General features: G+C 37.8%; 1 protein-coding gene across 5 annotated transcripts in view; it reads right to left on the bottom strand.

The window, feature by feature from the left end:
* The window catches only part of Kdm4c (lysine demethylase 4C), a 181863-nt gene that overhangs the window by 19420 nt on the left and 134730 nt on the right, over positions 1 to 27713 (bottom strand). For all 5 annotated transcript variants that reach the window (XM_032902651.1, XM_032902645.1, XM_032902657.1 and 2 more), the window contains 2 exons: positions 18827 to 19012; positions 14538 to 14708 (listed from right to left, as the gene is read on the bottom strand). In XM_032902651.1, coding sequence (XP_032758542.1) covers positions 14538 to 14708; positions 18827 to 19012 — 357 coding nt within the window. The remainder of the gene's footprint in view (positions 1 to 14537; positions 14709 to 18826; positions 19013 to 27713) is intronic.

The following is a 27713-nucleotide window of genomic DNA, read 5'->3' on the forward strand; positions in this document are numbered from 1 at the left end:
ATGTAGGCAAATTTTAGAGCAGAGACTGAAGGAATGGCCATTCAGACCCTGCCCCACATATGGCCCATATATATACAGCCACCAAAACTAGATAGGAATGATGAAGCTAAGAAGTGCACACTGACAGGAGCCTAAGCTTGCTAGCAGCAAACCATTGAACTGAGAACAGACCTCCATTGGAGGAATTAGAGAAAGGACTGAAAGAGCTGAAGGGGCTTGCAACCCTATAAGAACAACAATGCCAACCAACCAGAGCTCCCAGGGACTAAACCACAACCCAAAGACTATATACATGGACTGACCCATGGTTCCAGCTGCATATGTAGCAGAGGATGGCCTTGTTGGGCACCCATGGAAGGAGAAGCCCTTGGTCCTGCCAGTGTTGGACTCCCAATGTAGGGGAATGTCTGGGGGAGGGGGGGACGGCAAGGGGGGTTAGATGTAGAGGGGAATGAGATAAGGGGCTTATGTCTGGGAAACTGGGAAAGGGAATAACATTTGAAATGTAAATTTTTAAAAAATCCAATAAAAAATAAATTTTACAAATGAATGAATGAATGAATGAAAGTGTTCCCTAGAAGTTGCTGCCCTTAAATGTTGTCTTAGCCTTGTCCTGACTGCCTGTGTCTATCAGTTTTAACTCATTTGAACCATAGAGCAGGCCACCTTACCTATCAGTCAAGCTACATTAAGGACATGCAAACAAACTCCCAATAGTTCAGGAGCATCTTGTATGGAGCTTCTGACATCCCATCTGACCCCACCCCCCCAAAAAAAAAATCCCTCTTGAATGACTTGGAATATAATGATGCTAACAGTTGAAAAGTAAGCACCAGATTGGAAGCAATGCCATAATTGAAGTGGGTGTCCACCAAGTCCAACATATGATAGCATTTTTAGCAGTGTCTCAGTGACAAGCAGAGCTAACCTGTCTGAAACACTAATTTGTAGAAACTCTTCCACAGTTAACTGGCCTTACAGACAACAATAGGTGCTTGGCTAGTTGATTGCATCTGGCTAGGATTTGGAAACTATAATCAGAACCACAGAAAATTAGCAGAGGGTAGACTAGCCTCAGAGGGCAGCAAGGGAGTTAATTTTATATGACAGTGGCAGCTAGGGAAATTGTGACCACACTAGAGGTGAAGGCCCAGCTTTCATAGACTGAGGCTGTGACTTAGTGTCACCCACAGTCATGGATAAGCAGTATCCATTTTATATTGATAGTTTTTGATTCCTGTTTTTCCATATTCAAAGAGGTTTTGTGACCTTTTCAATACCATTCCACTAACTCTCTTTATGGCCTAAATGAGAAAGTCTCTTTGTCACTGACGGAAAGACAAACTGCTAGTTTTGGTAATGGGAGAGTCTTCTTTTCATAGAAAAATAAATAAATGAAGCAACACCACACGAGCAAACTTGAGCCTCGGGACCACAGGTAAGACCAACTTTTCTGCTGCAAGCGACCTGCCTGGTGAACTCAGGACACACAAAGGCAAAATTCTCCTAGGACCGGACACTTCCAGTATTTAGCAGGAGTCCCAAACCAGCGGATCCCTGCCCGCAGCAGCTCTCTGCTCCCAAACCCCGTGGGAGAGAGACCTCACCGCCTGGTCAGGTGGGCACTCCTGAGACTGCAGAGCGGAAGAGACCACCAACACTGCCCACCCCTGCCCACATCCCTGGCCCAAGAGGAAACTGTATATGGCCTCTGGGTTCCCATAGAGGAGGGCCCAGGAGCAGCGGGTCCACTGCTTCTGAGACACTACCGGAACCTAAAGGGACCGACCAGATAAACAGTTCTCTGCACACAAATCCCGTGGGAGGGAGAGCTAAACCTTCAGAGGCAGACACGCCTGGGAAACCAGAAGAGACTGCACTCTGCACACATTACTGATTCCAGAGGAAAACACCAAACGCCATCTGGAACCCTGGTGCACGGAAGCTCCCGGAAAGGGCAGCGCAGATCTTCCTGGTTGCTGCGGCCACGGAGAGCTCATAAGCAACACCACATGAGCAAACTTGAACCTCGGGACCACAGGTAAGACCAACTTTTCTGCTGCAAGCGACCTGCCTGGTGAACTCAAGACACAGGCCCACAGGAAGAGCTGAAGACCTGTAGATAGGAAAAACTACACTCCCGAAAGCAGAAAACTCTGTGCCCATAACTGGCTGAAAGGAAACAGGAAAACAGGTCTACAGCACTCCTGAAACACAGGCTTCTAGGACAGTCTAGCCACTGTCAGAAATAGCAGAACAAAGTAACACTAGAGATAATCTGATGGCGAGGCAAGCACAGGAACCCAAGCAACAGAAACCAAAACTACATGGCATCATCGGAGCCCAATTCTCCCACCAAAGCAAACACGGAATATCCAAACACACCAGAAAAGCAAGATCTAGTTTCAAAATCATATTTGATCATGATGCTGGAGGACTTCAAGAAAGATGTGAAGAACTCCCTTAGAGAACAAGTAGAAGCCTACAGAGAGGAATAGAAAAATCCCTAAAAGAATTCCAGGAAAACATAAATAAACAAGTAGAAGCCCATAGAGAGGAGTCACAAAAATCCCTGAAAGAATTCCAGGAAAACACAATCAAACAGTTGAAGGAATTAAAAATGGAAATAGAAGCAATCAAGAAAGAACACATGGAAACAACCCTGGATATAGAAAAACCAAAAGAAGAGACAAGGAGCTGTAGATAGGAGCTTCACCAACAGAATACAAGAGATGGAAGAGAGAATCTCAGGAGCAGAAGATTCCATAGAAATCATTGACTCAACTGTCAAAGATAATGTAAAGTGGAAAAAGCTAATGGTCCAAAACATACATGAAATCCAGGACTCAATGAGAAGATCAAACATAAGGATAATAGATATAGAAGAGAGTGAAGACTCCCAGCTCAAAGGACCAGTAAATATCTTCAACAAAATCATAGAAGAAAACTTCCCTAACCTAAAGAAAGAGATACCCATAGGCATACAAGAAGCCTACAGAACTCCAAATAGATTGGACCAGAAAAGAAACTCCTCCCGTCACATAATAGTCAAAACACCAAATACACAAAATAAAGAAAGAATATTAAAAGCAGTAAGGGAAAAAGGTCAAGTAACATATAAAGGCAGACCTATCAGAATCACACTAGACTTTTCGCCAGAAACTATGAAAGCCAGAAGATCCTGGACAGATGTCATACAGACCCTAAGAGAACACAAATGCCAGCCCAGGTTACTGTATCCTGCAAAACTCTCAATCAACATAGATGGAGAAACCAAGATATTCCATGACAAAATGAAATTTACACAATATCTTTCTACAAATCCAGCACTACAAAGGATAATAAATGGTAAAGCCCAACATAAGGAGGCAAGCTATACCCTAGAAGAAGCAAGAAACTAATCGTCTTGGCAACAAAACAAAGAGAAGAAAAGCACACAAACTTAACCTCACATCCAAATATGAATATAACAGGAAGCAATAATCACTATTTCTTAATATCTCTCAACATCAATGGCCTCAACTCCCCAATAAAAAGACATAGATTAACAAACTGGATACGCAACGAGGACCCTGCATTCTGCTGCCTACAGGAAACACACCTCAGAGACAAAGACAGACACTACCTCAGAGTGAAAGGCTGGAAAACAACTTTCCAAGCAAATGGTCAGAAGAAGCAAGCTGGAGTAGCCATTCTAATATCAAATAAAATCAATTTTCAACTAAAAGTCATCAAAAAGATAAGGAAGGACACTTCATATTCATCAAAGGAAAAATCCACCAAGATGAACTCTCAATCTTAAATATCTATGCCCCAAATACAAGGGCACCTACATACGTAAAAGAAACCTTACTAAAGCTCAAAACACACATTGCACCTCACACAATAATAGTAGGAGATTTCAACACCCCACTCTCATCAATGGACAGATCATGGAAACAGAAATTAAAAAGAGACATAGACAGACTAAGAGAAGTCATGAGCCAAATGGACTTAACAGATATTTATAGAACATTCTATCCTAAAGCAAAAGGATATACATTCTTCACAGCTCCTCATGGTAATTTCTCCAAAATTGACCATATAATTGGTCAAAAAATGGGCCTCAACAGGTACAGAAAGATAGAAATAATCCCATGCGTGCTATCAGACCACCACGGCCTAAAGCTGGTCTTCAATAAAAATAAGGGAAGAATGCCCACATGTACGTGGAAGTTGAACAATGCTCTTCTCAATGATAACCTGGTCAAGGAAGAAATAAAGAAAGAAATTAAAGACTTTTAGAATTTAATGAAAATGAAGGTACAACATACCCAAACTTATGGGAAACAATGAAAGCTGTGCTAAGAGGAAAACTCATAGCGCTGAGTGCCTGCAGAAAGAAACAGGAAAGAGCATATGTCACAAGCTTGACAAAACACCTAAAAGCTCTAGAACAAAAAGAAGCAAATACACGCAGGAGGAGTAGAAGGCAAGAAATAATCAAACTCAGAGCTGAAAACAACCAAGTAGAAACAAAAAGGACCATAGAAAGAATCAACAGAACCAAAAGTTGGTTCTTTGAGAAAATCAACAAGATAGATAAACCCTTAGCCAGACTAACGAGAGGACACAGAGAGTGTGTCCAAATTAAGAAAATCAGAAATGAAAAGGGAGACATAACTACAGATTCAGAGGAAATTCAAAAAATCATCAGATCTTACTATAAAAGCCTATACTCAACAAAACTTGAAAATCTACAGGAAATGGACAATTTCCTAGACAGAAACCAGGTACCGAAGTTAAATCAGGAACAGATAAACCAAGTTAAACAACCCCATAACTCCTAAGGAAATAGAAGCAGTCATTAAAGGTCTCCCCAACAAAAAGAGCCCAGGTCCAGACGGGTTTAGTGAGAATTCTATCAGACCTTCATAGAAGACCTCATACCAATATTATCCAAACTATTCCACAAAATTGAAACAGATGGAGCACTCACCAATTCCTTCTATGAAGCCACAATTACTCTTATACCTAAACCACACAAAGACCCAACAAAGAATGTGAATTTCAGACCAATTTCCCTTATGAATATCGACGCAAAAATACTCAATAAAATTCTGGCAAACCGAATCCAAGAGCACATCAAAACGATCATCCACCATGATCAAGAAGGCTTCATCCCAGGCATGCAGGGATGGTTTAATATACAGAAAACCATCAACGTGATCCATTATATAAACAAACTGAAAGAACAAAACCACATGATCATTTCATTAGATGCTGAGAAAGCATTTGACAAAATTCAACACCCCTTCATTATAAAAGTCCTGGAAGGACTAAGCCACTACCTAAAGACTATACATGGACTGACCCTGGACTCTGACCTCATAGGTAGCAATGAATATCCTAGTAAGAGCACCAGTGGAAGGGGAAGCCCTGGGTCCTGTTAAGACTGAACCCCAGTGAACTAGACTGTTGGGGGGAGGGCGGTAATGGGGGGAGGGTTGGGAGGGGAACACCCGTAAGGAAGGGGAGGGGGGAGGGGGATGTATGCCCGGAAACCGGGAAAGGGAATAACACTTGAAATGTATATAAGAAATACTCAAGTTAATAAAAAAAATAAAAAAAAAAAAATAAAAAATAAAAAATAAAAGTCCTGGAAAGAATAGGAATTCAAGGCCCATATCTAAACATAGTAAAAGCCATATACAGCAAACCAGTTGCTTACATTAAAATAAATAGAGAAAAACTTGAAGCAATCCCACTAAAATCAGGGACTAGACAAGGCTGCCCACTCTCTCCCTACTTATTCAATATAGTTCTTGAAGTTCTAACCAGAGTAGTCAGACAACAAAAGGAAGTCAAGGGGATACAATCAGAAAAGAAGAAGTCAAAATATCACTATTTGCAGATGATATGATAGTATATTTAAGTGATCCCAAAAGTTCCACCGGAGAACTACTAAAGCTGATAAACAACTTCAGCAAATTGGCTGAGTATAAAATTAACTCAAATAAATCAGTAGCCTTGCTCTACACAAAAGAGAAACAAGCCAAGAAAGAAATTAGGGAAACGATACAGTTCATAATAGACCCAAATGATATAAAGTACCTCGTTGTGACCTTAACCAAGCAAGTAAAAGATCTGTACAATAAGAACTTCAAGCCTCTGAAGAAAGAAATTGAAGAAGACCTCAGAAGATGGAAAGATCTCCCATGCTCATGGATTGGCAGGATTAATATAGTAAAAATGGCCATTCTACCAAAAGCGATCTACAGATTCAATGCAATCCCCATCAAAATACCAATCCAATTCTTCAAAGAGTTAGACAGAACAATTTGCAAATTCATCTGGAATAACAAAAAACTCAGGATAGCTAAAACTATCCTCAACAATAAAAGGACTTCAGGGGGAATCACTATCCCAGAACTCAAGCAGTATTACAGAGCAATAGTGATAAAAACTACATGGTATTGGTACAGAGACAGACAGATAGACCAATGGAACAGAATTGAAGACCCAGAAATGAACCCACACACCTATGGGCACTTGATTTTTGACAAAGGAGCCAAAACTATCAAATGGAAAAAAGATAGCATTTTCAGCAAATGGTGCTGGTTCAACTGCAGGTCAACATGTAGAAGAATGCAGATTGATCCATGCTTATCACCCTTTACAAAGCTTAAGTCCAAGTGGATCAAGGACCTCCACATCAAACCAGATACACTCAAACTAATAGAAGAAAAACTAGGGAAGCATCTGGAACACATGGGCATTGGAAAAAATTTCCTGACCAAAACACCAATGCCTTACCCTCTAAGATCAAGAATCGACAAATGGGATCTCATAAAACTGCAAAGCTTCTGTAAGGCAAAGGACACTGTGGTTAGGACAAAACGGCAACCAACAGATTGGGAAAAGATCTTTACCAATCCTACAACAGATAGAGGCCTTATATCCAAAATATACAAAGAACTCAAGAAGTTAGACCGCAGGGAGACAAATAACCCTATTAGAAAATGGGGTTCAGAGCCAAACAAAGAATTCACAGCTGAGCAATGCCGAATGGCTGAGAAACACCTAAAGAAATGTTCAACATCTTTAGTCACGAGGGAAATGCAAATCAAAACAACCCTGAGATTTCACCTCACACCAGTCAGAATGGCTAAGATCAAAAACTCCGGCAACAGCAGATGCTGGCGAGGATGTGGAGAAAGAGGAACACTCCTCCATTGTTGGTGGGATTGCAGACTGGTACAACCATACTGGAAATCAGTCTGGAGGTTCCTCAGAAAATTGGACATTGAACTGCCTGAGGACCCAGCTATACCTCTCTTGGGCATATACCCAAAAGATGCCCCAACATATAAAAAAGACACGTGCTCCACTCTGTTCATAGCAGCCTTATTTATAATAGCCAGAAGCTGGAAAGAACCCAGATGCCCTTCAACAGAGGAATGGATACAGAAAATGTGGTACATCTACACAATGGAATATTACTCAGCTATGAAAAACAATGACTTTATGAAATTCATAGGCAAATGGTTGGAACTGGAAAATATCATCCTGAGTGAGGTAACCCAATCACAGAAAAACACACATGGTATGCACTCATTGATAAATGGCTATTAGCCCAAATGCTTGAATTACCCTAGATGCCTAGAACAAATGAAACTCAAGACGGAAGATCAAAATGTGAATGCTTCACTCCTTCTTTAAAAGGGGGAACAAGAATACCCTTGGCAGGGAATAGAGAGGCAAAGATTAAAACAGACACAGAAGGAACACCCATTCAGAGCCTGCCCCACATGTGGCCTATACATATACAGCCATCCAATTAGAGAAGATGGATGACGCAAAGAAGTGCAGGCCGACAGGAGCTGGATGTAGATATCTCCTGAGAGACACAGCCAGAATACAGCAAATACAGAGGTGAATGCCAGCAGCAAACCACTGAACTGAGAACGGGACCCCCGTTGAAGGAATCAGAGAAAGAACTGGAAGAGCTTGAAGGAGTTCGAGACCCCTTATGAACAACAATGCCTAGCAACCAGAGCTTCCAGGGACTAAGCCACTACCTAAAGACTATACGTGGACTGACCCTGGACTCTGACCTCATATGTAGCAATGAATATTCTAGTAAGAACACCAATAGTAGGGGAAGCCCTTGGTCCTGCTAAGACTGAACCCCCAGTGAATGTGATTGTTGGGGGGAGGGCGGCAATGGGGGGAGGATGGGGAGGGGAACACCCATAAAGAAGGGGAGAGTGGAGGTATTAGGGGGATGTTTGCCCGGAAACCGGGAAAGGGAATAACACTCGAAACATAAATAAGAAATACTCAAGTTAATTAAAAAAAAAAGAAAAATAAATAAATGAAATCTTCCAATTAATGGGAAAATATACAACTGAAGAATCTATACCATCAAATTCTTGAAAGGGCACATAATTCAGCCCCTAATTCTGCAAAGAAGACAGCAGAGCTTATTTACAAATCTGGGACTTTGATGACTTATAATCATTAAAAAAATCCCAAGCATGCTCAATAATTCAAGGAAATGTATTTCTCGAAGATTCCGCCAAAGGTATCCAAAACGAAAGAAGATGAGTAATCAAGACTTTGGAGTTGTGGTAGGATTTTAGAAATGACCTCTTGAGGGACATGCTCAGATGGGGATACATGTACTGCTTTTTAAGAGTAAGGACACCCTCTTATGGAGATTAAAAAAGGTAGAATACATTTTAAATTTGTGTTCTAAGAGGTGATTTTTGTTCTATATTTTTATATATTAGAGCCAATTACAGAATTGGGGATTACAGAACCGGGAAAGGGAATAACACTCGAAATATAAATAAGAAATATTCAAGTTAATAAAAAAATTTAAAAAAATATACTTATTTATTTAATATATATGAGTGCTCTATCTAAATGTATGCCAAATACTTCAATGCCAGAAGGGGCATTAGTTCACATTATTGATTACTGTGAGCCACCATGTGGTTGCTGGGAATTGAACTCAGGAAGAGTGCTCTTAACTGCTGAGCCATCTCTCCAGTCCCAAAATTGTTTTTTTCTTAAAACAGCACATAGAATTGACTGCTGTCACCACTTTGTTTATCTCTGTGCTTATACACATTTATTTTTAAGAATTGGGGCATTCTATTCAGGCATACATACACTAATGCACAGGTGATCTTTCTCTTAGAAGTCTGACCTTTCTTGTTTTTCACATAAAAACCTAGTTGAGCTCTCTCCAGATGGAGATAAGTTTGCTACTTATCACAGTTCAGTTCAGTACTTTATGTCTATTTTATAATATCTGGGCATGGGAGGGCCCTTTTGTTATTAGTGGGGCAAGTGTGTGTGTGTGTGTGTGTGTGTGTGTGTGTGTGGTGTGTGTGTGTGTGTTTGTAAACATAAATAACATTTTAAAGGTAGTAAAGTAAGTCATGTACTTTGTTGTCATTTCATACACCTTAGAGAAAATGGAGGTTTACAAACATTAATTCATAATGTTTAATTCTATTTTGATTTTTCGTTATTCATTTCAAACAGAAGACTTATAGGGAATATGAGTTATTTACCCATTCCCTCATATTAATTTGTACACCCCAGTGGCTGCAAACATATTTGTAATAATGTAAAATAAGTACATGTATGTGTGTGATAATGTAAAGCTACATGTATATATAAAAACAGAGTCAATTCTATTTTACACCGAGAGGCTTTTAACAGGCTAAAAAATCTGAAATGTTCCTACCCAGAGTTATTTGCTTATACATATGTTCTGTGTTACATATAGAATCATTGTTATTGTAGGTTCAGAGTTAATGGACAACTCTTACAAAATAAGAAGTCTGATTTCCTATCTTTTTTTAATATCTTATTTCCCTTTGAAAAGGAAATACATTCATATGCATGTGTGAATACACCACTTCCTATACAATACTGTTGTTGTCATTGTTATGTTACTGTCGCGCCCATCTTGCTTCTTCTGGAAACCAAACTCTTGGTCATTAAATAGACCTTGCCAGGCCCTGACACACAAACACAAATCATCTTCTACGTAACAACATTAGTACATATCTGGAGAGGTCCTCAAGGCTAAGTGGTTTGTTGGTTTGCACTTCTCCTTCAGCCATATGTCAAGAGTTAACATAGGGCTGGGAAAAGAACAGGAAATACAGAGATGGAGATTATTATTTTAAAAAGTATTTCAGCAATAGCCTGAGGTCTATTTACGAGAGAAGGTAATCTTTATGGTATCAGAAATAATGAGCCTTGGCATCTGGCAGCTTTGAATGCATAAGTAATAGTTTGGCAGTTTCTTTAGGAAATTTTCTTTTTGGTCCCATGAAAAAAAGCAGAAAAGCCAATAACTAAAAACACGACTGATACAGGAGAGCCAAGATGTTTTAAGAGGCTGTGAGAATAGAAACAGAGCAGCAGCAGGTACAGTGAGGTTGGTCCAGGGGTTGCCACCTGAAGTGCTGGGCGAAGCTGTCTGCATTTTTTGAGCTGGGGAGAATGGAGGAAGCAGAACTGGCTACTCTTAGACAGATGACCTTGAATCTGTCTGTCAACTTCCAATGGGAAGTTGGGGGAAGAGGTCAAAACTCTCTGGAAAAGGTGACCATTGGGTTTTACAATAACATACTAAATATACTGACCATTAGGGAAATGGGTAAAAAAACACACAACCTTTTCTTAATTCTTTCTGTAAAAAGATTCAGATCTAGTTTGGTAATCAAACATGCAAGAGAATGCACATAAGGAACTGTGTAATCACAGTAATGGAGGCTGGGAACTCATGATCCATGACTCAGCCTTCTATGACATAACTACAACCACTTACAAAGGTATACAGACTATCAAATATACTGGGCAGAAAAGAAACTCTCTGTTCAATTTCAAGCACAAAGAATATGGAACAAAGAAAACTTATTTAAATCTGCAAGACAGAAAGTCTAAATCTATTATGTACATGGGCATATCCGAACAGCTTATATCTCAATGAAAGCATTCAAGAAGGTTGGAGCAGGGGCAAACAATGCTAGACCAGTTATTAGGCAAATGTGGACTAAGAAACACAAAACATTACAAAATAAACAAAATGACAGGACTTATAACATACCTTTCAAAAATAACCCTGAATGTAAATGGTCTTAATTACTCAATCAAAAGATAAGAATGGCAAACTGAATTAGAAAACAGCTCACAGAAAAAAACAAAAAACAAAAAACAAAAAAAAAACTTTAATTTGGGGCTGGGGATTTAGCTCAGTGGTAGAGCGCTTGCCTAGGAAGCGCAAGGCCCTGGGTTCGGTCCCCAGCTCCGAAAAAAAGAACAAAAAAAAAAAAAAAAAGTTTAATTTTGGGGTTGGGGATTTAGCTCAGTGGTAGAGTGCTTGCCTAGCAAGCGCAAGGCCCTGGGTTTAGTCCCCAGCTCTGAAAAAAAAAAAAAAAAAAAAAAAAAAAAAAAAAAAAAAGAAAACAGCTCACTTCTTTTTCCTACTTCAAACACACTTCCTCATCAAAGACACCACCTTATGGTAAAAGGATAGAAAAAGCTATTCTAAAATAATTGGACTAGGAAATAACAAATATGACTGGTCTCATACCTGACAAAAATAGGCTTTAAATTAAAACTAGTTAGAAGAGATGGAAAAGGTCACTTCATACTGATTAAAGAACATTAATAAGATATTACTATTTTAATATACATGAAGTGAAGAGGGAATGTGCATTTGTGTATGAACTTAACAGAGAGGGGAGAGAATAGTATACAAGTAACATGAAAGCACAGAGGGAAAAGATTGAGTTTGAAATTGGCTTAGAACGGATGAGGATGGGAGCAAGTAGGGATGAAAGTGGGTAATCAGATTTAGAAAATATGCCATAAAGGCAACAACATACTTTTCATCATATGATTACTAGTGTTCAAATAGTTTTCTTCTTCCACCATGTGATCTATGATCAAAGTCAGCCTTATTTCAGTAGCTTTTTTTTTATTGTATTTATTTTTAATTTTTTATGTGTATGAATGGTGCCTACATGCAGTAAGTATACCACATTCTTGTTCTGCCAAAAGAGCTCAGATGAGGGTGTCCCTGTCACAAATGATCCTCAGGAACTAGAATTACTTATCAGCTACGTGCGGGTGCTGGAAACTGAATCCACTCCTCTTGATGAGCAATAAGTTTTCTTAACAACTCCTACTTCACTGATGGGGTCCTGTGATCACATTTCTAGGCCGTCAATTTTGCCTTTGTGGTACATGGTGCATATTATTTGCCTGTCCAGAAAGATCCAGTGACTGTTATTCCCTTTTATCCCTTGAAATTAACTCCAAGTGAAGAAAGAAGCAAGTAAATACCACTTTATAGCCAGCATAGGCATCAAGAAGATCTCAGGCTGCAGCATATGCTAAAGAGGGCCAATGCTCTCCATTATAAATTTCTTTTAGGTGGGCATTTTTAATATCCATAAAAATATTGAAAGGCAAAAATTCATGAAGAGTATGTTAAATACACTGGCAGAAGCAAGCATATAGTAATATTTATTATTACTTCCTTTTCCAGCTACACATTGCATTCTGAGGCTAAGTAGGCTGATTCATTCTACAGGTACACTGTTCAGTGAAAATATTTTGGGTATTTTTGTAACATAGAATTAAGTTCCTCAGTAGAGAAATTTCCTGCTGTTCTTCTGATTCTCTAATAACAAAATTCCAATAGCATTATGACTGACAAACATATTTTTAAATATGAAATTTTTACATTAAAGAACTCTTGTCTAGCGAATTTTAAAAGTGAGCTGTAAACACTGATTTTAAAGTAGGGCACTATACCTGCCTTTACTGAAGAATCAGGCTTCAAAATAGGTTCTCTTTATGTCACACATGATAATTAGATTTGTTGCCCTAAATTGTATTTTTCATATTTAAAAACCTAAAATTGTACCACAGCCCACCAAGATTCTAAAAGCTGAGAAGCTACCAGATCTGCTGAGAACAGGCTAGAGATACAGGAAAGCTGATGAGTTCCTCTGAGGAGGAACATAAAACAGACAGAAATGACTCTTTACTTGAGAGAAGTAAGGTTGTCTGTGTAGGTCTGCCACTAGAGGACTGAATAAGGACCAACTAAGGAATATGGGGCAATCTATTTTCATGAATGAATTTAAATGTAAAATTTATAAAGAAAAAAATAAAAAGGTTTAACCAAAAAAAAATTCTGAATGCAGTCAACAGACATAAAATTAACCATAATAATCTTTTTTTCTTTTTTATTATATATAAGTACACTGTAGCAGTCTTCAGATACACCAGAAGAGGGCATCGGATCTCTTTACAGGTGGTTGTGAGCCACCATGTGGTTGCTGGGAATTGAACTCAGGACCTCTGGAAGAGCAGTCAGTGCTCTTAACCACTGAGCCATCTCTCCAGCCCCTCTTTTTTTTCTTTTTTAATTGGATATTTTTTATTTATATTTCAAATGTTATTCTCTTTCCGAGATTCCCAGCTATAAGCCCCCTATGCCATCCCCATAACCTTCTTCTATAAGGGTGTTCCTCCTCACCAACCTTCCCACCTTCAACCCCAATATTCAATGGGTCATGCCTTGATCATCCCATGGTATGAATGTGGAAGTCAGAAGACAATATGTAAGAGCTGGTTTTCTCCTTTATCATGTGGGTCTGGGGACTGAACTTACTTCATCAGGTTTGGTAACAAGTACCTTTACTGGCTGAGAAATATCCCTGGGCCAGTTAAAAATACAGAGATGTAAGACTAATAGAGCTGACCTAATCAGTGTTTCTTTTTCTCCAGATAGATTCAAATTCTGGACATAGTATGAGCAATCTCATAAGTTTATATTTAATTATATAAAATGTGTAATACTAATAATTGCTATTAACATTAAGAAGCTGCTTCCCAAATACAAATTGAAATTATACATCCACAGAAAACCAGATGAAGCAAAAATGAAACATGACTTGGACCCCAAACTGAACTGCACCAGGAGAAGGACTAACACAGCAGTGCCAGACTGGTTAGCTTCCTGTGTAAAGCCACCTTTCTGTGAATCCCAACACACAACCATAGTCCTTAAACTGAACACTTTGGTACCCCAGTGTAAAATAGCCAATAAATTAAGCACGAATTACTAAGTCAGATTAATAAACAGAGCAGAATGGCTTACATTATTTATCACCAGTATTTACAAGACTGAGGCAAGAAAATCATTCCCTGTTAGTCAACAGCTGGAGCTACATAGTGATGCTAGACTAGCCTAAGCTATAGAACAAGGCCCCATCTCCCAACATTACCAAAGTCAGAAAAGCTTTCACAGGCTAATAGACTCAGGAAATCTTGTGTTTGGTTAATGGGACTAATAACCTATGTAAGCTCCAAACGAAGTGGTCATCTTGTCCTGTGCTATGTTAAGAGTTCAGCAAGAAGGTACTAGACAGACAAAAACGGTAGAACTTCCACAACTTAAACAAGTAAATTCCTGTTGTATGAAATCAGGTGCTCATGGAAAACCTACTTACCACAATATCCTCAGGAAATGTGTCTCTGCTGAAGGAACCATCATCAAACATGACCTCATAGAAGATTTGAGATGTCACATCTATCACTCTGCAGCTGTAGTACCGAGTATTTCGATGTTTTGTGATGACTGTCTGACCCACAGAAATGGCTTTCTCACAAGTTTTGGACTTCTGTGAGACAGAGAAAGAAGGAAGACAAGAGAAAGATATGAAAAACAAACAGAAAATAAAAAGTCTTAATTTGGGAAGCAAAAACTAAGCTTGTCAAGATTTAAATATTTTAAGCTTAGTATAAAAGAATAATTTCAAATTTAAAGAAAACAATTATTATAAAAATAAATCATATATCCTTTGACAGGTATCAAAATTCATTGACAATTAGTCACTGTTTCCAACATATAACAATGTCTTATGCTGTGCTGTGTTGTCTGATATTTGGCACGAAGTAGACGGATAGAGATTATGTTTCATGTGTCTATGATTCTGTGTCTGTGGCTTGTCTTCAGTACCACTAAGTCCAAATGGATCTTCAATCCTCTATGGATTTCTTAAGCTCCTTTGAAGCATGGTGTTCATCATCTAAATACTTCATGTTTACTTTGTAAGAATGAGATATTCCTTTATATAATCACAGTTCTAGAGTAATCTACTTGAAGAAGGTGAACACTGACATGGCACCTGAAGCAGCCACTTGGTTACCTGAACTCATAAGGACCTTAGTGCTTTTCTATCCTCTTCCCTGGAACTCTGAGGAAAAGAATCCATTCTTCATTTCAGTTGTTTAGAAAAGGATCCATTTTCCACTTCAGTTTTATCTGCTCCATATTTTAGACTCATTTAAATTCATTTCTATAGACCTTTTTTTAATGGTACTGATACTTTAGAAACATAAAATTTTACTGTCTGTATTTTAATAGATATCTGTGTAATATTCCCCAAGATTATACACAGTATTATACAATCCAATATTCTTTACAAGAGTGTTTTCATCTGAGGATATATAATCCTTATAATTCTCTTACATTAATATAAAATCCTTAATTCCTTATCATTAATTGTAGATAAGTCCTATTACATTATATTAGTTGTTGCTCAAATCACCACACATTTACCCAAATAAGAATCTATAAATGCATACATGTATGTCATCATGTATCTTTATATGTATGTGTCTATCTATCTATGCATCTATCTATCTATCTATCTATCTATCTATCTATCTATCTATCTATCTATCTATCTATCAGCAGTTTTCTGCTATATGTCCTGAAAAGTTTACATCTTCTCTATAACTAGCTATTATGGTTCATTTCAGAGAGCAATGTTTCTTTATGATTCAGGTGGGAAAAGAGGCTACAGGACCTGTTCACAAGAATTGTCCAGGTATTGAACATGTACAATACTATGTAAAATGCAATACAAATGCTAATCATTGTTTCTTTTATAATCCTTATCTTTGTTGATGCACTGGTAAGATAGGATTAAAGCAATATTTGTGCTATGAAGATACACTGAGCTGTGAGACACAGGAACAGAGTACAAACTCACTAAATTTTCTTGGATTTCAGAAGTAATGGCTAAAGTAACAGTAAAAGGAAAATCAATTGAAGTTTTACTATTCCTCATCAAAACAGTTTAGTGCAGATTATCTGTAGCATATGTTAATCAATGATAACAAATCAGGGAGAGTGTTTAAGTGCATTTTTAATTAAGTAAATTAACTACATACCTCCTAGTCTTCTAGGTGTTACCATGTACAACATAGCTACCAATCCAGTGGGGAAAAAAAAACACAAAGAGGAGGACAATCTTTGCTTGGTATAAATCTGACAGATAATTAATACCAAGAATAAAATATTAAAGAATAAAGAACTCAAAAAACCAAAGAACAAAATTCAAAAAAAAATAACTCCTCTAATAAGTGTGCTATGGATCTAAACTGAGTTTGCAATAGAAGAAATAAAGTGGCTAAGAAATACCTCAAAAATTTTCTGTATTATTAGCAATTTGGGTCACGAAAATTAAAACTTTGTGCTTTTATTAACAACTACAACTAACACTGCAAAGAGTGTGGGACAGGGGAATTCTCACTCACCATTAGTGGAAATGCACACTATTAAAGCCAAGCCACTCTGGAATTCGGGGCTAAGAATGTTCAAAAAGCTAAAAAGAAATCTACCGTAAGACCCAACAATACCACTCCTTGGCTCAAAGGACTTGATATCCCATAGCATAGATACATGTTTAGCCATGATTTTGCTATACATTATGTTCCTTTTTAAACATACCATCCATAAAGTGGATCTGTAGGGCAGTAATTTCTTAATTACCTCAAAAGTCTTGTTTTCTTTTTCACTATCTTTTGTAAAATGGTTAGCAACCTAAGCCTGACTAAGCCTCATCAGAGTCAGGAGGAGACAGAGTCCCCAGAGCTCTTAAATCCAATTTCAATAGAATCAACTGAAGCCACAGAGAACTGCAGTATTAAAATAGGGTATAAGGTCCCAAGCAAAAGTTCATATACATACTGTGAGCTCTATTTACGTTGGAGTTGGGGATTCAACCGGTACTAAAGGATATAGGTGGAGCAATCACCTGCTATTTATGATTACAACAGCTTGTTTGTAGAAATAAGTGCCTCTGAAATTAGGCTTATTATTTTTAAAACAAGAAAAATACTTATATTAGTCATATAAGAGGCAGATTCTAAGAATGAACACTGATCACTGTGGCTGTAGAGGCCAGAATCTTATTATATCACAAAATACATCCAGAATCATTTAATGAGGTAACGTTGTTGACTTCTGGCTATAAATGGAAAGTGCCACAGTAATGTATATATTATTACTAATTTTCTAGTTTGGTAAAGTGTGTTTTTACTAAATACAATCTTCTTGGCCAATTACATCAACTAAAGATCATAAGTAAAAGGCATGGATGCATTCTATGCAAACTATAACTTCAAATAATGGAAAATAACTTTAAAATAGGGAGTTCATAACATCAGTTTGTACACTTGGACATTCTTACATATCTACACAATCCCCAGCCACAAATGTCAACTATCTCTAAAGGCACTAGTAGAAATTAATGGAATCAATCATTACAAAAGGCTGGAAGGTTGCTGTGTGGGTAAGATACTTCCACAAGTCAATATGGACAATTTGGCATCTGCTCATAAAAGGTCATTAGTGGGTACATATGATAAAGATGTATTTTTTACATATATGAAGTTGTCAAACAGTACAAAACATCCCATTTTTTTTTAAAGAGAGTAGAGGAGAAAAATATTAGAGATAGAAAAATCATGTAAAGATGCAAATCTCTGCATGCCCTAATCCTTTTAAGTTTGAAGTCAAGGGAATGAATTCATTAACCAAGGAGATGTTAACTAAATTACAGTTAAATTCATGTTATCTGGTACAAATTCTATTTTCTTAGAGGAATATAGGCATTAAGTAAAATAAACATATCTGTTTGTTGGTAAATTGCTCTAATTTTACTTTCTATAATTTGCAGCAATATAATCTCCCCACTTTAAAAGTTATATATTTCCACAGTCATATTCCACTGATTGTCCAGGGCCTCCATGTTAGATCTCACTTATCTGGTGCTAGGTAGAAAGGAGCAAGAGTTCCTGGCCATTTTCCTTTCACAATATTGCTACTATTTCCTTCCTTTAGGAAATATTTAAATAAATGTATATAGTTGCATGCAGAGTGCATTGCAGATTTTAGGAGGTACATTTCATGCTGCTCTACTTCAAATGATCTTTTGACACACTGAATACATGAACTACACAATTTATATACAACTATTCAGACACCTATACACAGTTCAAAAACTAGGATGAGGGGCTGGAGAGATGGCTCAGCGGTTAGGAGCACCCGACTGCTCTTCCGGAGGTCATGAGTTCAATTCCCAGCAACCACATGGTGGCTCACAACCATCTGTAGGGAGATCTGATGCCCTCTTCTGGTGTGTCTGAAGACAGCTACAGTATACTTATATATAATAAATAAATAAACGATTAAAAAAAAAACTAGGATGAATAAAAGAGCTTGACGCATTCATTTGTTCATTCACTCATTTAACTTACTAAATACTATATTTAGTGCATACCAGAAACTGAAGGGTTCCACACAACTATGTTTAAATAATAGTTCTCAGTCCCTAGTCTTAATTATACTACAGTCTGGACATTCAACACTCACAAGGTACTAGAGACCAGTGACAGGTCCAGGAAGGAATTCAAATAAAATGTCAGTAAATGCGAGAGCAGGTCTTACCACGTTTGAATTGACTCTGTGTCGGAAGCAAGTGATGTTTACCACATAAGGCCAGTCATCAGGCTCCATGAGTACTCCAGCAGCATGGGCACATGTAACATGGAATGAAGCTGGGCAGCGGCCATAGGAACACTGGATGCAGGCTCCAGAAACCCTTTTAACCCGCTGCCTACAGAATATGCATTTCTGAAGGATTAAAACAGAAAACATTCATAAATCAAAGAGTAATAGTTGTTAGATGAATAACACAGAAGGCATTACATCAAGACTCCAGGGCCTCATCAGCAATAACATCTATGGCAATACAATCTCCTCCACACGTTAAAAGTTATACACTTCCACAGTCATACTCCATCACAGTACTTTTTGTGGTCAGAAAAAAAACAAAACCAAATTTCCCACATGCTCCCCCTGGCTAGCATAAACATCAGAAGAAGGCACTGCGTGATCCAGTGATCGACTGTGACTATCGAGAGTACTTCTGTTAGACCTGTACACAGCAAGCCTTGTGTACACCTAAGATAGAACCCAGGTGCAGATACTCTTATATTAGATGAGAATATTGAACATATATATGGGAGTAAATTTTCATTTACAATGAAATGCAAAACAGGATTCAATGTGGAAACTAGGAACTCAAGTATTTAATAATCCAAATCTGCATGCTTCCTGACTAAAACAAAAATGCCTCCCAAAGTAGGAAAATTTAAAATCACCTTGAACCAGCATGTTTGTATTGAACATGTAATGAACAGCTATGAAGAATGAAAACAAACAGTAATAATCACTATAATCTAAACACTAAGTTCCACACAAAGGCCTTAAAACATTGTCAGAGCATTTGTTATGAGAGACAGATAATTCAAACAGGCTCATTAAATATAAGATTTATATATGGGAACTTGAGGGTTAGGAAAAAGAGGTTGGTTATGGATCAGCATAGTGTTGTGGTTTGCCCTGGAGTTATCTGTATTTTGATGCTAATTCCACTGCCCCAAGGACAACTGCCCTGTCATAAACTCAGGAATCAGGTGACTTCACCAGAACCTTCTCCCCATTGAATTTGTAAAGTACAGGTGAGGGGCAGGTACAGGATAGAAGGAGGCCTGTCATTGGAGGAGAAGGAAGGATGGGCAGGAAAGAAGTTTGAAGGAAGAGGAGGAGATGGGAGGAGAAGGAGAGACAGGAGACGGAGGCGGAGAGAGGGGATAAGCCATGGCAGGTGATGTTAAGATTCTGCTCTGTGTATTTACAGGTTGTTATCAATGTTCCTAAGGGATGGATGGTACCGAGCTTTGTATGTTTAAGTGGGCAATTATATCTTACCAATTGGGTCAAAGATTATTGTGTTGAGTGTTCTTTAATGTGTAGATTTAAGTAATGTAATGGAGTGTGGGGCAACTGGTCTGGGCCACCACAGAGTTGGGATGTGTTTCCGCCAAGATATCTAGCAGATATCTTGGGCACCACGGTGCAGGACCTAGCGAGGTAAAAGACTAACATTACCGTTTTATTTTTATATTTATACAACAGCATAGGGTTAGGCTTACAAGCTGAAGAAACAAACAAAATCAAAGGGTGCAATGGAACTCCTTTCACAGGTTTTTTTCTTTTTTTTTTTTTTTTTTTTTTGGGGGGTAAAACAAAAGGCATTTAAGGTCTTAAAGCCATGTGGGCACTACAGTCATTCGAGAATCAATGTGCACTAGACTTTTAAATCCATTTTGTCCTCACATCTGATTACTGACAGTCTTATGACTTTGTCCCTTAATCTTGCTCTGCTCTCTTGCCACCTATCTATAGTGAATGCCACTGCTTATACTCATGTAGTCTTGCCAATAGAAATGGTCTTCTATTTCGTTCCACTTTAGTTGAACTTCTCAGGAATTACCTTCATACAGCATAAATACTATGATGTCCCCTTCCTCAACGGCATCTTTTTATCTTCAATTTCTTTTAGGAAAGGGGAGGGAAAGTGGTAACATAACATGGAAGAACATAGCTTGCAAAAGTCCTTCTATCATCAATGAGAGCAGTATTATTTTTTACTCATCCTCACAAGGGCATAACGAGACTCCAGGAAGTCATCTGTCCGTACTCTCAAGTTCAATGTAAAATCACATATTTTACACTAGACACTGAAGATGTGACATGTAAAACATTCACAAACTTACAGGCTTGCAGAGATAAAGGGAGATAGAAGAGGGAAGGAGAAGAAAGAGGAATAGACAGAAGGAAGGGAATAGGTGGAGAGAGAGTATACCATAGAACGGAAACAAAATCCATGCAACTTTAAAGCATTACTTTGTAACTTATCTTGGCATTTTTAAAAATCATTGACCTCTGTTTTGAAACAACAAAAGAGGAAAAGGAACTTTTAAAAAAAATCAATAGAAATTGTGATCAGGCTTTAGGATTCTGATATTAGGAAGAGGCTATGGTTGAAATGTCTTTTGTTGTTGTTGTTGTTAACTGTTTTGTTGCTGACAGAGACTTACATAGAATTTATAGTTCCCTTTAAACAGTGCTATCAGTGAACCCTATCAGCTTTCTTCAGGAAAGCTAACAGTGATGTTTGTTTGTTTGATATAACATCATACTAAGTTTCCTAGGCTAGTGCTGAATGTGATCTATAGGCCAGAGAGGCCTTGATACTGTAACTCTCCTGTTTCAGCCACAATCCCAGTAGTCCATATTACAGGACTCTGCCACTAGGCATGGCTCCCTAGTCTTAAATGGCAATACCATATTCCATAGGTGCAAAGAGAACTGAGGGATGAGATTATAGGCATTTAGGAGCAGGAAAAGTATATAAACGCAAGGCAATTATTGTAAAAGATCATTGTTTCAGGTGTCAGTGATGCATTGAGAAGGCAATGTCTTGGCAACAATTAATAAAAGAAATTCAAGAAGTTAAATGAGGATTCTGAAAGAAGCACTCATCTGGATGCTTTAGAATAAGGTTACAAAAGTGCTGACTTCCAGAAAACAACACAAGCAGAAAAAGTTGACAGTGATAACATGGGATAATCACCTTAAGTCATTCCTTAATTTTTCCAGGGAAGAAATCTGAAACTGTTCATTTTTTTGGTTGAATTAAAGAGAATCCTTCAAATGGACTTTAGTCGAGCTTTATGACCTGTTTCTTCTAAATCTCAACAGACACATTATATGCCTCAAGAAAAAGATATTGGAGCAAAAATCAGAGACACCAGGAACTCTATAAACAGATGGTTGACCACTGAAAACTGTACATGCAGAGTAGGGCCATTTCACACATATTTGTGTCACAGTCTCAGTAAGCCTGATGCTGGTGCTTCATATATCAGGCTTTGGGTTGGAAAGCTAGAAAATATAAAGCAGCAACAATTCTGAAGCACCATTAATGCAAAGGAACTCAGGAAGTATAAGCTTTTCCATCTGTTGTATAGTGTGAAGCGATGAAGATATTCAGAAGAATGATTTACAGAGTACAATAGTTTCTTGGAAAACTGGATTCTCATACGTCGTTCTGTGGTACACTAAGAGACTGAGGAGGTAATGAGGCCGTGTAATGACTTCATAGAGCATATAACTTGGCAAAAGACATCAAGAAATAATGAGCTATGAAGTAGATGGAGGTTCAAATCATCTTGTCTTTTCATATTTAAATGAGTTATATGATTGTGTCATTTTGCCAGGTTTTTTAATAATTCTTTTTCCTTCTGTAAATATCAAGGTAATTCTAAAACAAGCATAAATATCTTGAAAAATGAAATTACTATTTCCCAGTGTTCCATATAACCTCTCAGACCAGAGCACTACCATGTATCTTGCTCCAGGGCCCAGTCTGGTTGATCTGCCTCCTCTTCCCTTTCTTTCACATACCATTCCCCAGTCCCCAGATCTACTCCTAGTTGGCCAACCACTGCCTGTCTAGTCTGTGCTCGCACTGGCCACAACCTCTATAAACTTTGGACAGGGGGACCACCCTGTATGATAGCAAAGAACCCCTGCTACCATCTGACATCTCCCCTTTCAAAGGTCATGCAACCTTTCTGCTAAACTACATCTAATGCATCTTACAGCAGGGCTACCCTGTAAGTCTTCCTGAACACAAACTCATATCTGTAGATATAGTACAGGTTTCCAATCCAGTGCACTGGCCAAGTGTCTGCTCTCACTACCAATAATCTACAGGCATTGGAGTGGAGACACATCCTGTCTGGACATCACATCCAACCTTAAGGATCAAGGTTCCCATTTACTCTGTTTTCTATCACAGCATGCTATGTCTACATCAGACAGAAAAGCAACAAAATAATTATACATGACCAAGTTTAACCACAAAAATACAAACATTGTGAACAATCGAAATAGTACGTGTCCTCTTAAATCCACCAGTCGTACAGAAATATTTGCAATTGAGAATTACCTAGGTGAACCTAAGTACAGAGATTAAAAAAAAAAAAGAAATTATACACTTCAAAGAATTAAGAGTTTAAAGAAGTCACAAAGAAACAGTGCAAAAATATTAGAGAATGAAATTTAAGAGAATAATATCTGAATGGTGCCCAAGAAAATACAAAAATAACACTGAATGAAATGATAAAGACAATGTAGGATCTGACAAGATATATCGATAAGCTGAAACACTGAAGAAAACTCAAGGTGGAATGAAGATAGAATTGGAAAACTCAATAATCCAAGCAGAGAGCTCAAGGAAGAGACTTTAGTAGAAAAGGAATTAGATAATACAAGTAAAGAATATAGAAATTTAAATGAAGCACAAAAACGAAGATACAGGAACTGTTAGACACAATGAAAAGATTAAATCTTTGAATCAACGAGATCACAGAAGAAAATATTCCTAAACTAAAGAAAGACATCTACATACAGATACAAGAAAAAGAATGCCAAATAGGTAAGCCCCCCTCCAATTTGCCACTGCATATAATAATTAAAACGCTAAATATACAGAGCAAAGAAAGAGCATTAAAAGCTGCTTATTGAAAAAAAAAAAACATAAAAAAGAAAGCCCATCAGAGTAACTGCTGATTTCTCCATGAAAACACTGAAAGCAAGAACTTGGATCAATGTACCCTAAGTTGTAAATTACAACTGCCAACTAGACTACTGTACTTGGCAAATCTATCTGCCATCTGCCATAGTATAAGAACAAATTTTAATGGTGATACAAACTGCCATGAAAACCAAACCAAACCAAACTACCAACTGAACAAAATAATTATGTTTTAAAAAAATCAGCTTCCAGTCTCCATCTGCATCAAGACCTGAGGCTGTCCAACAGCCTTCCGGACCCAGAACCTGCCCACTGAGAGCTGGTCTCCCAGGAGCTCTCACTCCTACTCCCACAGGTGGGACCCCACTTTCATAGTCCTGACTATCCAAGGAGAGAACCACAGAAGCATGTTAGGCAGTGGAGCCATGAGGTGGCCTGGGACAGGACACTTCCAGTATCAACCTGCTCCAGAGCTCGGGCTGTCAAACAGTCTTCCGAACCCAAAACTCCCCACAGAGACCTACCTGGTCTCCCAGGAGCTCTCTCTCACACGTAAGACCACAGGCTCACAGGCCCACTGGAGGGAGAATCTCCAGTAAGAGACAGCAAGACCAGCTAACATCACAGATGACTGAGAAGCACATACAAAAACGTAAACAACAAAAACCAAAACTACACGGCATCATCAGAACCCTGTTACCTCACCACAACAAGTACTGGATATCCCAACACACCAGAAAAGCAAGATTTGGATTTAAAAGTACCTCTCATGATGATGATAGAGGACTTTAAGAAGGATATAAATAACCCCCTTAAAGAAATACAGGACAACACAAGTAAACAAATAGAAGCCCTTAAACAGGAGACACAAAAAAAATCCCTTAAAGGGTTACAGGAAAATACAACCAAACATGTGAAGGAATTGAAAAAATCAAAAATGGATCTAAAAATGGAAACAGAATCAATAAAGAAATCATAGACAGAGACAACTCTGGAGATAGAAAACCTAGGGAACCATTGGAGGAGTTAGAAAAAGGATTGAAGGAGATGAAGGGGCTTGCAACCCCGTGAGAACAATAATACCAACCAACCAGAGCTTCCAGGGACTAAACCACTACCCAAAGAATACACATGAACATTCCTATGGCTCCAGCTGTCTATGTAGCAGAGGATGTCCTTATTGGGCACCAACAGGAGGGGAAGCCCTTGGTCCTGCCAAGTTTGGACCCACAGTATAGGGGAATGTCAGGGTGGGAGGTGGGAAAGAGGGGTGGTTGGGGAGAGGGAACAACCCCAGAGAAGGGGGAGGGGGATGTATGGATAGGGGACTAATAGACGGGAAACCGGGAAAAAGGAATAACATGTGAAATGTAAATAAAAAATATCCAATGGAAAAAATATATATATACATACATGAAAAGAAAAACTAGGAAAGAGATCAGGAGTCATAGATATAAGAATCACCAACAGAATACAAGAGAATGAAGAGAGAATCTCAGAGGCTTATGATATCATAGAAAACATTGACACAATAGTCAAAGAAAATGCAAAAGCAAAAAGCTCCTAGCCCAGAACATTCAGGAAATCCAGGACACAATGAGAAGATCAAACCTAAGGATAATAGGTATAGAAAAGAGTAAAGATTCTCAACTTAAAGGGCCAATAAATATCTTCAACACAATCATAGAAGAAAACGTCCCTAACCTAAAGAAAGAGATGCCCGTAAACATATAAGAAGCCTAGAGAATTCCAAATAGATTGGACCAGAAAAGAAATTCCTCCCGTCACATAATAGTCATAACATCAAATGCACAAAACAAAGAATATTACAAACAGTGAGGGAAAAATGTCAAGTAACATATAAAGGCAGACCTATCAGAATTACACCAAATTTCTCAACAGAGACTATGAAAGCCAGAAGATCCTGGACAGATGTCATACAGACCCTAAGAGAACACAAATGCCAGCCCAGGCTACTATATCTAGCAAAACTATCAATTAACATAGATGGAGAAACCAAGATATTTCATGACAAAACCAAATATACAAAATATCTTTATAGAAATGCAGCCGAACAGAGGATGAATACGTATTACCTCCCAACTTAAATAAAAAAAATATATATAAATTGGAACAAATTATCATCAGCAACAACACTGTAAAATAGTTAAAAAGAACACCAACAAAACCCTCCCAATATGGAGCTAGAGTTACAGTAGGCTCAGCAATTAAGTACACTTGTGCTTGTAGATGATCTGGGATCCCAGCAATCAGTTGATGATTCACAACAACCGGTTCCAAGGGAACTTGATGAGCACCAGGAATGCATGGAATACACAAATATGCAAGGCAAATACTCCAAAAAAATAGAATAAAGTGAAACAAAATAAAATTAATCTTTAAAAAGAAAAATATAATCCTCCAACCTTGAAAAAAAATCTACAATTAACTAGGTTTATTTCAGGACTTAACAGCATTTGGAGGTTTTTTGGGGGTTTTTTTGTTAACTATTTACTAAAGCAAAGGAATGCTTCAAAATTCTTCTCATTTGTACTCACATGAAAGCCATGAAGACAAAACAAAAACAAAAAAACAACAAGATTATTTCCAATTAACATAAATTCTAAAATTTTCAATAAAAAACTGGGACACTAGGTTTAAAAACATCAAAAAAATCATTTATAATGGAGTCATCTTCATCTCAAAGCAACAGCAATGGCTCAACAATATGTAAATCAATCAATGCAATGCACTACATAAACATAAACAGACATAGCCCAGAATACACAAGATCATCTCAGTAGCTGCAGAAACGGCTTTTGAGAAAAATCCAACATCCCTATCAGTTAAAAGTCTTGGAGGGGGGTTGCGGATGGTGAGAAAATATCTCAAGACAAAAAGGCAATATCCAACAAGCCTATATGCAACATCATGCCAAATAAAAAAAAAACTAAAAAAGAAAAAAAAACTAAAAAAATTTCTTCTAAATTCAGGAAGATGATAGGATGTCCATTCTCTTCACTCATGCAATATAATGAATGAAATCTAGGTAGAATAATAATTAAAAAATAAAACATTTTTTAAATAATTTTATTTTTCTTGGATATTTTATGTATGAAGGATTGTGGAAGCAAAGCTACATAATAGGTATTAGCATCGCCTTTAAAAAAAAACAAAATAACAACCTTAGGAGGGATACATAACCTAATTTACACTAAATTACTGAACAAAGAAATGTGACTAAGCTTGAGTCTCCTCTCCCCAGAGAGTTGGAACAGAATAACAAATGTACTATTTTAAACTGACTGTCCCTTTTTCCAAACTATAAACATCAGCTTGCTATCAGTATAGACCAAGCCAAACCCAAACAACTATTTAGGATCATCTAAGAGCTGCCTCTTATCAAAATGTGTTTGTTACTATTGACCCAGTCAGTGTTGGAGTAAAAGGGTGATGGTGTCTCACTCAACTGAAAGATCTACCAGTAACTGCTACTTACACAGAGAAGAGGGGAGGATTCATCAATTCAAGATGAAGACCAAGATTACTCTCAAAATATTTCCCTGATAATAAAGTATTTGAATTCCTACCTATTTAACAATGATTTTAAAATTAGTTCCTCAGAGAAAGAATAGTTCAAAACTGAAAATGTAAAGGTTCAAACTTCTTTCTGCCTCATAATTTTTCTGTTAAGAGAAAGACTCTATAGTAACAAGGTAACATTTCAAGTATGTAGACATTGTTCATATGGATGTATATAACCTTCATAGAGCATATTATTTCCAGTCATGTCCAGATGACACTTTCCATTTTACTAGAAAGACTTTATGGCGCAATATTAAAGCAATATACAAATATGGAGGGTTGCAATAAGACTAAATCACG

Source organism: Rattus rattus, chromosome 1, assembly GCF_011064425.1.
Source record: "Rattus rattus isolate New Zealand chromosome 1, Rrattus_CSIRO_v1, whole genome shotgun sequence".
Lineage (NCBI taxonomy): Eukaryota > Metazoa > Chordata > Mammalia > Rodentia > Muridae > Rattus > Rattus rattus.